Raw genomic sequence first — 14,044 nt, 5'->3', positions numbered from 1 at the left:
CTTCTTTCCTATTTCTTCAATCCTATTTCTGTCTTTACTTAATTTTTTTTTACTGTATTACATGCAGTTAAAACAACCCATGCATAAAAGGACATAGGAACAAGATGAATTACATAAAGGGAAAAGACAACTCATTATTTAGATCACCTCAGGAATTCTCCCTGTTATTGCATTATTTTCTAACTTTCTTACATTTCACTGATAAAGTCGGTAGCAAATTACTATAATTAAAGAAGCTAGCTGTGCATGTCTCTGATGAGATAGATCTTTCCAAAGATTTTGGTATCCAACACCACAGTCTCAATGGTAGTCCCTAGGCAAGAAAGGAATTTTTTTTAAAGAATTGTGAAAGAGACTGCTGTGAAGTTCATGCCTTAGTAGCTGTGCCAATGATCTCAAGAAGCAAGGTCTGTAATTTGCAAAGGATCCAAATAGTGCTAATAAAAGGTGATCTTTACTCTTCAGTTACAGAAGCAAATAACACATTAAGATGTATACAGAAAAATAACTTCTAGCCTAAAGAGATTAGTGGAAATAAGCACACTTTTGACGTACAATGATGTAGACTTCAGGTAAATGATCTGAGAGAGACAAAGGTGGAGTAAATGTGAACAAATGTTCCAAGAGTTGTGAAAACACAGCGGGGTCAACTTACAGATTCTGAGTGCTCCATTACAGCCAAAACAAAAAAAACATATTCTTGACCACTTTGGAGTTGCTTGTTCTCAAAACCACCATACTGCTTCTTATCCCCCAAAGTGAACTCGGTAGGAAGAACTTCAAAATGAGCTGCGATATATGGCTTTAATTCAACTTCTCTCCCAAAACGAATGCTTCTGCGTTTCCTAGCTATCTCCTTCAGTAGCTTTAGGAAAAAAGAGAAAGAGAGCGAGAGAACAGAAAGATAACTGTAAACAACATTAACGTAACTTATTGACAGTTTAATAGGAAATTTTAATTCAGGGCTAAGAACTACACAAATAAAATTTATCCTCATTTGATGGGGCATGTCAGTATTGCTAAATCTCAGTTCTTGCAAAATCCTTTAATTTCTTGCCACCCCTGTGAAGATAAAATACTAGATTGCAATTACTCTGCTCAGATTAGAAGCATAAATCAATTAGATCAATTTTCAGTATCTGATATAATTGCCTGCGCTAATAAAACCCTACAAAATAAAGACCAACAATCATTACACCTTGCCTATGGAAAATTAAGGCAAGCTGCTGCATAATCATATTTTATTTTGACTCCATATATATGCATATTGTAATCTGCAGCACAGATCCCAATAATTCAGATTAACTGTGTATGGTTAAACAATGGGGTGCAATAAATGAAAATAATCTGAACGTTGAAAACACCCCTAACTATGAAACTTCATTTTTTAGGTTTAATTCTTCTGGAGAAATTTTAAAGTGTAAACACTATTTTTCAAATTCCATTTGTCACTGAATTAGAAAACAACATTTATATTGATAGCAGTCATTTTTAGTTAATAGTCATTTTAGTTCTGTAACAGCTTGAGACTTGCCAAGCACTTTACAAAAGTTAAATGTCACAGCACTCAAGTGGGAAAGTACTATTACACTTATCACTTTACAGAGGAGTGAACAGAGGTGCAGAAACGTTTTAGAACATGACTTCTAACTGTGCTGATCAACCTAGTACCATAACAAGGGCACTGGCACTGGGCACCCTTGCACAGGGGGTGCCAAAGCAAATGGAAGTAATGTTATGTAATACTGCATAGGGGAGCATTCTGCAGATGACCTGTACTTGCTGCCAAAATGTCTGGCTATGGCTCTGAATCAACCAAAATGAAAGGTAGCTGAAAATCAGCCTCTAAATAATCTGGGCATTTTGATATGGTATTTCAGTGTCACACCTACTAACTACACCCAGGAGTCCTGATATGTACACATTAAATAATGCCCAGTTGGTAAAACCTACTGTTTAATTACTTATTAAAACAGACAAGTGCTTATTAAATATATTTTATTACATGAGATATATTGAAATTTGACAAATTCTAATTTGACTGGCTTTATAAGAACCTGAAGTTTTTTTGTTTGACAAATGAAGATTGCTATGTTTCACTGTACCTTCATTTTTCACCTATGAAATTTATTTAGTGTCCTTTTTAAAGGGAAAAACAACAGACTCAGTCTGCAACCATAATTTTTTTACAAGGTCACACACTTATTTTGAGCTTTTCTGCGCACAAACAGAACTACTACAATGGAAAAGGTTCTTGTTTAAGAGTGGGAGGTGAGTCTCCAGGGGAAAGATAGAGATCAATAGAAAAGAGATTAAAACGTAATTTCTACCATATATTTTCATTTTAAAGAATGTGCTTAGTCTGGGAAGCCCTTGCTGCAGCCACTTCTTCAGTGTTACTTAGCTGGCATTTCTCTTTGCCATCTGCATACAGGACCAAGTATTTGTCTATTTGTCTGTTATGCAATTAATAATCATAGAATCATTAAAAAATTAAGGTTGGAAGGGACCTTAGGAGGTCATCTACTTCAAACCCCAGCTCATAGCAGGGCCATCCCCAACTGTATCATCCCAGCCAAGGCTTTATCTCGCTGGGTCTTAAAAACCACAGAACCAGAGCAAAACCATAAACCTATAATCCCAAAGTACATGAAATAAATTACCATTTACATTATAGCTAAAATAGAAAATTGTTGACATCAATTACTTTAACATGCATGCTCATTAAAATTTGTATTTCAAACCTGGCTTGTGGGCAGACAGCTGAAACATGGATCCAGATTTCCTTAAAGGTTGATGATATTCAGTGCTGAAATTTGCACTGGCCCATTAAAGAGACTAGAGAGATCTGTATAGTGAGCCATTTCTGAACCACAGAGTTCAGATAAAGGGCTCGATACTCTTCTATTGGATAACTGTATTGATTTCAATGGGATTAAACCAAAATAAACATTTGTGTAAGGAGCAGAGAACTGGGCTTTTTGATCTGAAAATAAATTTGTTCAAAATTTGGGGATAAAGTAGAATTTATTATCCAGAGAATCAATTAACTGCACTTGTCCTTTGACTGCCAGTACAACAACTATGTGCTGTTCATTTACTAGTGCTTTGAGATTTTAAAATATTACATAGAACCATACCTTTAACTTCTTAGTGGTTTTTAATATCTGCTGTGCAGTACGATAATTATAGTTTTCAATACTTTATACTGTGGTGTCTGATTATCCAGAAAAAATGAGTATTCAGAATGATGGTGGCATTATTGTTTTCAGATAATCAACACTCTACTGTATTTGGATCCTGGAGTGAGGCTTGGAGCCCATAACTACAGTCCAACTTTATAATTTTAGTAACAGCTTTGGAAATGTATTCACATTATTTACCATCCTATCTATAATCAGATGTATAACTAGAACAATTATTAGATGGCCCTGACATTGTATAAAAGTAACAGGTGTTACTCAGTCAAAAATACTTTTTATTGAATTATTTTTAAGGTCCACTCCCACTTTTTAAGGAAGTGCTGGTTGCTTCACATGCCACTAGAACAGGCAGAGTCAGAAGTACTCAGAGATCAGAGGCTGTCTGAAGCCTAGCCTTAGCAGCAGCAACTCTAAGAGGATCAGTTGGATGAAAGATTATTTAGGGAAGCCAGATGCTTGAAAAAGATCTGCTAACAGACTTCTGGAGAAGCACTGACTCCCTCACATTTGTACAGTGAAGCCAGCCTGCTGAGCTTTCTATTTCTTCCCAAGACTTGCCCTTCAACACTTGCCCTTCCAGGCACCTAAAGTGGCTGATGGGAAAGCTTTGCTGTTTCTTTCATCACTTTTTCCCTCACCAAAAAGAGAGGAAGTACAGTATTTATCAACACTCTCTTAGTTCAAAACAAAGAACTGGGGAAGAAGAAACAAGAATAAGGTCTCTCTCAAGTAAATGGGAAATACCCCCAAGATAAAATATTGGTTACAGAATGCTGACACACAGAGTGACTACAACGTAGCAGCTGGCTTCAGGACATATACAATAATCTCCCCAAAACTCTGCCTCCTAGCTCCAGTATTTTGGAGGAACTGATGCTTTAACTGACTGATGTTACATAACCATCAGCACCTGTATACAAAGAGTGGTACAGGGCTCCTCCCTTTCAGATAAAGAGTGGGATTATCCAAGGCAATTCAGAGAATCAGAGGACCAATTTCTATTACAGTTCAATTGGATTTGTATACCTAGCTCTCTCGGTCTTTTCTGAAAATCCCATTATTGTACAGCTTTCCATTTAACACTGGAATTGCAATGTAATTTGGGTTTTACATACCTTGTAATAAAAAAAACAAAACACTGAGAAAATATTTGATCTAAATTAGGTTGACTCTGAGATGCAAGGTGAAGAAAAAATGAATGACTGAAAAAAGTACATACTAGAAACTAGAACTGCTTGGATACTGTGTTTCAGGGAATTTAGTTTTCAAGAGTTCTTTGGGCAATGTATATTAACAATCAATTAGCCTGAAACAAACCTCTGTAGATCAGACACATTATCTTTCAAAGTTAGATACTGGTCAACTTAGGTCAATCAAACACCATGTGTGTTTGTGTGAGAGAGAACGAAAATATAGTTTAAAACGTCTGTTCCATGGGACAATCAATCTCAAGTGCACTTTGGTTTCAATCATATGTCAGATACAGATGATGTTGTTTTCACATATCAGGGTGCTCAACCTCCAGCCCATGGGCCAAATCTGGCCCACAAAGCCATAGCATCTGGCCTGCACGGCTCCCTGTAAGTTGGGAAATTTGGTGGTGGGGAAGCAATGGCATCAATACTGCCACCCTCCCCCATTACTAAATTCCCAAACATGGCATGATAGGTCTGACAAGGACCATACCTCCTTTACCCCTGTACAGCCTGACTGGGGCCAGGTCAAACCTCCTTCCTCCATGCTGCTGCAGGATTGGAGCCAGACTGCTCTCCAACCCCTTTCTGCATGGCCATGTCCAGGATCAGGACCACTAGCCAGATCTGGCCCCTGGACAGACTGGAATCTGCCTGTCTAGCCTGCTGAGCCAAAAGTTTGAGCACCACTGCCATATATCATTAACATTACCAGATAAGGTTGCAGTATTTTGATTTACTTAAGGATTAATACACAATTTGTCATTGTTTGCAACAATAACAACAAATTCCTCCTAAACAGTGATTAAAATCAAATAACCATATTTCACCTTCATTCATAGTTCTTTAATATATATGATGCATTTGTTCTATATCCCTAACTCACAGACTAATTAAATTTCTTTCCATATTTGCCAAAATCTAATTGGGCAAACCAGTGTCATTACTATAAACCAGTAATGTAGTGAGGGTATTCAAGTATATACAATAGCCACCAGGTTTACTATGCTTGAATCAAATATAACAGCCCAAGGTGAAATTCTGGTCCCAGTGAAATCAATCATAAAACTCCTATTGATCTCAATGGGACTAGGATTTGAACTCTAATATCAAATACGTTACCTCCCTGGTATGTTATTTTATTTATTTATTAATAAAAACAAGAACATATACCAAAACAGAAAATTCAAATAAGACAGTACAACAAAATAGCCTCCCAAATTGAAATGTAATCCAGTCTTTAAACACCTAATATCTATCAAACCAGTGGTCTGAGCTTTCAAGATGCTGAGTGATGCTGGCTTCAGTCCGAGGTGAGTGAGGGTGAACAGTACTTTTCAGGTTCAGAACTTTGTGCTGAAACAGGGGTCTTGACTAGTAGATTATGATTTACTACTCCAGAGTCTGTTGTTAAATAGGCTTGCTTTAGCAACCTATTTGTGGAAAGCGCTTGGAATATATGCTCTGAGAAAGTGCATTCACTCCCCGCCCCATAACACTTTCTCACCCTATTTATCATAAGATACACTAGAAAAATAACCCACGCTTTTTCTTATTTGACCTCCACAGAGGTCAGCTTTTGGTTTAGATGTTTTCTGGGTTTCACAGTTATATTTTACATTTTACTTATTTTTAAACGTCTTTCACAAGTCTAGAGGACCAAAGTCTATGACAACAACGTGAAGGTTTTATTTTTTTAGGGAGAAAAGAATCTTTAAGCAGCAGAAGCCAGATGAGTAAGCATGAAGTGCAGTCATTCTCTGCTTTTGATTTTTTACCCTTCTCAATAGTTACTACATTATGTAAGGCAATTGCAATAGATATATCAAGAGCTTTAGTCCTTTATCAGAAATAATTTTCATTTTCCAGTCAATGCATATCTTATTTCTTCCACCATTAATTCTACAATGTGGTCTCAATTAAATCAGGAAAAGTAGGAAACAACCCATCCTGACCCAAATATTTCTGAATTAATAAATGTTCTTTATCAAACTATTATACAGATTAATGCACCACAACTTGCAGGATGATTAAAATGACCCTTTGTTATGGGAATCCTCAGCAAAGACCCAAATAATTTAATTGGAAGAAAGCTGGATATCACCTAGCACCCATAAATTAATCCATTAATGTTGGTAAATCTTGACTGTGAATTTTGGAGGTTAAAATTGGGTGGCAATAGTACATTATTTTCCACTGCTATATGGATTTTGGTGTCATCTGGGATTGCATCGAAGTGCTGATGGCTTTGCAATCCAGATTTTCTAAAGAAAAAAAGAGGTCAATCAACTGATTGTTGTATTTTGAATTAAAAACACAAAGGAGATAATGCTGCAAACTAGTCAGAAACTCATTAAAGTATGTCAGAATATTGCAGGCTTCAACAGATTCACTGACAGCAATGAAAACCATGTCTATCTTTGAATAACTTAGCCTTTTACATTTACAGATACAACTGCGGCAGATTTTTTCTTCTGTCTGTTTTTGATCACTAAAATAATTAAAAATTCCATGTTATTTGCCAAGGTTAGTGTATTTGTTCTTATGAGCTTTCCTAGGTTGACATACTATAGAAGCAACCAGGGTTCAGGAAAGCCTTCTCGTTTTCCTCACTTCTTAGGGAACAGGTTGGATGCCATGTATATTTGGGCAATGGAAGGAGGAAAGAAAGACTTAGTAACCATACTGAAAGGTCACTTCTTTATGGCTATTTTAAGGAGAAGCAATGACTCCTGTTTTAAAGAACGTCAGTTTGTGCTCTGGGCCAAATCCTGGCTGGGGGGGTGAGTGAGTGAGTGAGTGAGTGAGTGAGTGAGTGAGTGAGTGAGTGTGTTGGGGGGAGGGGTCTTACATGACTCGGCATTCAAAGTCCCTAGCTGCTGTCACTATTCCCAGCTGTTGCTGCTGCTATAGCAGAAGTATGGTGTCCCTGCACCCAGCTCTTCCTGTTGTTGCTACAGTGTGGACTTCTGGGTAGCGAGGGGAGCCACCACTCTAGCACCCATTATAAGTTGACAGTCACCAACCAAATTAAGTGAAAGGATCTGATCCATAACTCCCTGAATTCACTGAGTCCATTGACTTCACTGGGCTTTGAACAGGTGCAGAGGAAGCAAAGTGATTCTTTTCTGGAATGAAGGTTTGGAGATAATGTCTATACCAAAGAGCTTGATAACAAATTAGTGTGGTATAACAAACCAGAGAGATGTATAATCCTAAATAACACCAATGCTTAATTCATATATATTACTTTTAATATGGCAAGCTCAACGAGGTATGGAAAGGAGGCAAGTGCCATACACCCACATTTACAGTTTAGGGGAATGAAGACAGACTAGGTTAAACTAGATACATTTTGCTTAGACACATTGCCAGTATATAAGGGATCTACATGATACACCATTGAAATAATGCCATATCATAAAAGGTAGCCTACACATTTTTGTTGATTTATTCCTTTGAAATTAATGGGCTATGTCATTTACAATGGTAAGTGGTGGTGCAAGGTTTTTCTTGTGGTGTTTGTGATGCTACAAAAATGGAGAACTGTGCAAACATTTTCTAATCGGAAGCACTGCAGTAAGTGAGAAACAGGTAGAGACCATAAGGAAGGTCAAATGTTAAACTGCAGTGCAAATTACAATTTAGCATTTGTTACAGACTTAGCAAACAACCCTGTTAATGAACCAGACCTTTATTGGAGTTCATATCAATGGTGATTAAGCTTCTGCTGACAACTCATTTCACCTCCTGCACTTTTGCATTATATTTTACAATAGAGAAAGAAGAAAATATTAATGCCAACAAAGATCAGACACTTTATATGCTTTATTACAACTTAATATCTTTAATGTCTTTTAATTTAAGTAATTAGATCTTTGTTTCTGCCCCCAGAGGCTACCTCAAGTTCAAATATAAACTATCCAGAAAACTAAACTTGCTGAAATTGGTGCATTAATCAGATGCAATCATTATGATATTTCTTTAATTAATGAAGTGGATAAAGAAAAGGCCAAAACGGAGATACTGTACCTCATCTAATTCCATTTCATCTGGACTTTCCCATGGTTTGATAAACTTTCCACGAGACTTCTTCAAAGGCACAATTACTATGTAATAACCTCTGTAAGGAAAACAATAGGTAAGAGAGAATGAACCCAAAATGAGTGAGTTAGCAGAGTGGAAAGGATATCTACTTCAAGCCAGTTTCTCTGTGCAGAGGTAACTGAGCTAAATGAAAGGAAGATTTTATTCATGGGTTGTTACTATAATCTTCCACATATAACTAAAACAATTCTTGTATACTACAAATGCCATATAAGTTCTAGTGTACAAAGAAATAGTTCTAATTACCTGTTTTATCATCTAAACATATAACTATTTATATAAAAAAATAATTATAATATTCTATAATGCCAGCATGATTGGTTGCAGTTTATTACCTCATTTTAAAAGGAACAAGCATGGGACACTCAGGCCCTGACAGCATCTTAAGTGTAAGGAAACCAATAAACTGAAACTTTTTACTAGATTTTTAAAGCCTATTTGTGATCACGCCCTCTCCCATTTACATATATAATGGGAATGAGATGTTAGCATAATGTGTTTGTTGATCCTGCTACTATTACAAACTAAGAATTAAGGAGACATATTGTATATATAACCCTGCCCATACACTCTTTACTTCATACTATAAATTATCGTTAACTGATTCAGTATGTGCCTATGGATTCCATTCACTAAACTGAAGTAGGTAGGGAGGCCACTTTTTATAAACAGGATTTTTAAACCACACATATATTTTCAGTTTTCTATAAAAGCATTTCCTGGATGGCATCCTCTTTACCTCCTGTTTAGAGAAGGCACTTTCCTATACAGTAGCAATAAGGCAGTATTTTTTGTTTTGTTTTGTTTTAGGATTATCATTTTTTTTCACACAAACTCAAGGCATGTGTCAAGCTGGTCCATTATTTCACATTAGTGTGGGGAAGTGAGGAAGCAAAGTGACAACAGCAGAGCATACACAAAGGTATTGTACATCTTCCTGATTAACACACTTGTTGAAAAGCCACTTACTTTTTGTTTCAGTAACAGAGAGGGTAGGGGAGAGAAGCTGCCCTTCTTTGCTCCCAGTAATGATGGACCTAATTATCAAGGTGCCACCTGTCGTCCATTAAAGTAGATAAGTCTGAAAGACCATGTATGATCTTCATCTACCCTGGCCAGGCTTTTTATAGCCTGTTATCCATTCTCCATTCTGCTACAGTGTCTGTCTATTCATTGTACTCATGGCTTGAAACAGCCTTTTGTGAAGCAATTGATGAGAGAGAGAGTGTATAGCAGAGAATCTATATCTTGCCTTCTCAGTTGATCTATACAAAGAGCTCTATCTAAACCAGTTTTGGAAGTAACAGTCTTCATAAAGTGGGATCACTTTAGGAGCAGCATGTGGCACTACTGCATTTTTAATGGCCTCTTTTTAATGAAAAGTTCCCAGACATAAAGGGATTATAATACTAACCTGGACTTTTAATTGCCATGGAAAATACATATATGCATTAATTTCTGCTATAAAAAATAAATAAATATAGTCCATCTATTCACAGATAGTGAGCTCCCACAAGTATACTGGATACCAATAGAGGTGCTCAGCAACTCTAAGTGTACGTGCACTCATTCACGGGAACCAGTCTACAATCATGAGGTTTAATTTCTCAGCTCCAGGACTGTACTATGAATGTGTACAGACATCTGTTAGATCAGGCCAATCTGTTCCCAAACTAACTTGGTACACCTCCTCAACAAATTTAGGTATGGCTGGACATTTTTTTGTCCAGTCTAATCTTCCCAAATATTGGTGCAGATCGGCACCGAACTCGACTTAACCCTAGCCGAATTAAGTGTAATGTCTGTACGTACTCTAAATATCAGAGTTTTGGGAATGCATTTCATCAATGCCAGTCAACAACAACAATATCCCAGATTTGTAAAGCAAAGAATATACTGTATATTTACAACAATAGACAAATTTGAATGGTTTCAAATGCAGATCAATGGAAGCACAGTTTGTTTTCTTTTAAAGCAAAGCTTTAAGGCTAGACTGTCAGCTCTACTCGTGGTCAGTGAAGCTTTGGCTTTATTGAACTCCACGGCAAAACTTCCACTGATTTGAATAGTGCTGAGGTTTCACTCATTGAACAGGACCAGGTTTGTCAAATAATTCCATTGATTGAACTAATTTCAGCAGAACTCCTGGAAAAAAGCAAGTGAAACCTGTGCCTTATTCCAGATAATCTCTAAGATTTTCTTTTTCCTCTCTTTTTACTGTTTTGCATGAATATTTTATTTAAAAATAAACAAAAACAAATCACCTTAAATGGAATAAGACAAAATTAAAGCTAGTATTATAGGGCATGCTTTCACTGAAAGTGCTATAATACAGTTTATATTAAGGTATGATGGGGAGGCTGTATAAGATGTTGGAAGATGTTAAGAAAAAAACTTAAGATTTTCAGAGATAAATACTCAAAGAAGGGATTGTGCTTTCACTAGCCAAATACCTTTACATGTTTGCTTAAAAATATTTAATTAAATTTGATCCTGTAACACACCACAGACAATCCATTTCTCTAGTTCTGCTACCTAAGGAGGCCTTGCTAAACCAGGAGTTCTATACATGCTATTAATAATAAGTCCTTGGGTCCCGTTCAGACTTACACAAACTGACTGTCTCAGAAATAATGATGTTTTTCAAACAGGGAACAAGAAATTCAATTGAAAAATGTTTACATTTAACAAAAAAGATGTCAGCCAGCAAAGCAAACAATTTAGAAACCTTGTTTAGGATAAAACTTTGTATAGGGGATGGATATGTGACTATTTTTGGTTTACCAAACAAAAGCAACTGGAAAATCAGTATACCATTTTGAGTCACTCTCAGCTTTACTCTCTAAGTAACAGAACAGAAATTGAGCGCACAAACCACTTTCAAAATAGCCAAAACTTTTTTAAAGATAAAACCTGAGTAGATGTAGTATCAGACTTAACTGATTTAGGTCAAACTGGTTTATGGAACTTCTGTCCCAGATCCCCTCCCAATGCAAGTTAACTCACAGTGCCCTAGCATCTCAGGATGCTTTGCAGCCCTGGGCTGTGTCGTCTGCTTCAGAAGAGCAGGACTGGCCCAACCCCAGCTATCACAGGAGCTGAGGCAGTAAAAGCTTCTGCCCACAGCCCTAGTCAGTAAAGCATGGGGAAGAAATGCCTCCGTGATGAGGGAAGCTTTTTGCTTCACCCCGCTGCAGCCCAGCAAGCCAGGCTGGGATCAGCTCAGGTCTACCCCCTCCCCAGCCATCCACCTTTGAGGGGGAATGTATCCCGAGCCAGGGTCTACCCAGTGTGGATGCAAGCACCCACTGGGGGGGGGAGGGGGGAGGGAGGAGAGCATTTTCACCCATGATAGCTGAAGCCGGATTAGGATCACCACAGCCCTACCTCTTCCCAGGCTGTCTGCCTTGGGTGGGAGAGGAGGGAAGGAGTGGTGGGAACGCACTCCCCTGCACCAAACACTGCTAGCTGGGGTCTACAGGGTGTGAAGAGGGGAAGTCCCCACTGGGGTGCTATTTGTGTCCCTGCAGCTCAGAGCCAGGTTCAGATTGCCCCAGCCCTGCCCCTTCCCCAGACATCTGTCTCTGAGGATGGGGGTAGGGGGTGCAAATGTAGTCCCCCAGGCTCAGGACTGGAACCCCACCTGGGGTCTGCCAGTGGAAGGGGTAGCTCCTACCACTCCCCCAAACCCCAACAGCTCAGAGCTGGGCAGAGAGTCTCCCAGGTCCATTCCTTCCCTAGCCTCCAGCTGAGGGGCTAGGGGAATCTCAGCCTGGCTCCTAACTGTTGGTGGGGAGGAAGGGGGATGAAAAGCCCCTTGGTAGAGGCTTCCCCCCACCCATTGCTAGGCAGATTCTGGCTGGTATTTCAGTGCTGGGCTGGGAGGAGGGAGGTGCCTTTCCACCCTGCACCCTTTCCACTCCTTCTCTGAGATCACAGAATCATAGAAAATTAGGGTTGGAAGGGACCTCTGGAGGTCATCTAGTTCAACCCACTGCTCAAAGCAGGACCATCCCCAAATATATCATCCCAGTCAAAGCTTTGTGTAGCTGGGTCTTGAAAACCTCCAAGGATGGAGATTCCACCACCTCTCTGGGTAACCTGTTCCAGTGTTTTACTACCCTCCTAGTGAGAAAATTCTTCCTAATATCTAACCTAAACTTCCCTTGCTACAACTTGAGACCATTGCTCCTCGTTCTGTCATCTGCCACCACTGAGAAGAGTCTTGCTCCATCCTCTTTCGAACCTCCCTTCAGGCAGTTGAAGAATGCTATTAAATCCCCCCTCAGTCTTCTCTTCCCTGAACTAAGTAATCCCAGTTCCTTCAGCCTCTCCCCATAAATTGGTTGCCCCAGCCCCCAAACCATTTTTGTTGCCCTCCGCTGAAATGTCTCCAATTTGTCCATATCCTTTCTGTAGTGAGGGGCCCAAAACTGAACACACTGCTCCAGATATGGCCTCACCAGTGATGAATAGAGGGGAATAATCACTTCCCTTGACCTGCTGACAACACTCCTACCAATGCAGCCCAGTATGCCGCTAGCATTCTTTGCAACAAGGGCACACTGTTGGCTTATATTCAGGTTATTGTCGACTATAACCCTGAGGTCCTTTTCTGCAGAGCTGCTGCTCAGCTGGTCAGTTCCCAGCCTGTACTGGTGCATGGGATTGTTTTGTTCTCAGTGCAGGACTTTGTACTTGGTCCTTGTTGAACCTCATGAGATTTCCTTTGGCCCAATCCTCCAATTTGTCTAGGCCACTCTGAATCCTAGCCCTACCCTCCAACATATCTACTACTCCCCCCAGTTTAGTGTCATCTGCAAACTTGCTGAGGGTGTACTCTATGCCATCTTCCAGGTCACTGATGAAGACATTGAACAAAACCGGCCCCAGGACTGACCCCTGGGGCACTCCACTTGATACCAGCTGACCCATTGATTACTACTCTCTGAGCCCGATGCTCCAGCCGGTTTTCTATCCACCTTACAGTCCATTCATCCAGGCCATATTTTCTTATCTTCCTTGTGAGAATGTTGTGGGAGACCGTATCAAAAGCCACTGGTCTTCTCACATCGACATAGTCAGTCATCTCATTACAGAAGGCAATCAGGTTTGTCAACCATGACTTACCCTTGGTGAATCCATGCTGACTGTTCCTAATCACTTCCTTCTCCTCCAAGTGCTTAGAAATGGATTCCTTGAGTATCTGCTCCATGATTTTTCCAGGGACTGAGGTGAGGCTGACTGGTCTGTAGAGTTCCCTGGATCCTCTTTTTTCTCTTTCTTAAATATGTTTGACCTTCTCCAATCATTCAGGATCTCTCCTGATAGCCATGAATTTTCAAGGATTATGGCTAGTGGGTCTGCAATCTCATTAGCCAACTCCCTCAGCACCCTCAGGTGCATCCCAACTGGCCCCATGGACTTGTATATGTCCAACTTTTCTAAAGAGTCCCTAAACTGTTCTTTCACCATTGTTGGCTGCTCACCTTCTCCCCAAACTGTGCTGCCCAGTGCAGACATCTTGAAGCTGACCTTGCC

At 39.3% G+C, this 14,044-nt stretch overlaps 1 protein-coding gene across 14 annotated transcripts in view; it reads right to left on the bottom strand.

The window, feature by feature from the left end:
* PTPRD (protein tyrosine phosphatase receptor type D) overlaps window positions 1–14,044 on the bottom strand; it is a 2,106,329-nt gene that overhangs the window by 138,094 nt on the left and 1,954,191 nt on the right. For all 14 annotated transcript variants that reach the window (XM_059724729.1, XM_059724732.1, XM_059724733.1 and 11 more), the window contains 2 exons: window positions 8,429–8,519; window positions 656–865 (listed from right to left, as the gene is read on the bottom strand). In XM_059724729.1, coding sequence (XP_059580712.1) covers window positions 656–865; window positions 8,429–8,519 — 301 coding nt within the window. The remainder of the gene's footprint in view (window positions 1–655; window positions 866–8,428; window positions 8,520–14,044) is intronic.

This window comes from Alligator mississippiensis, chromosome 3 (genome assembly GCF_030867095.1).
Source record: "Alligator mississippiensis isolate rAllMis1 chromosome 3, rAllMis1, whole genome shotgun sequence".
NCBI classification, from domain to species: Eukaryota; Metazoa; Chordata; order Crocodylia; family Alligatoridae; genus Alligator; species Alligator mississippiensis.
This window is presented reverse-complemented; position numbering and strand designations above follow the sequence as displayed.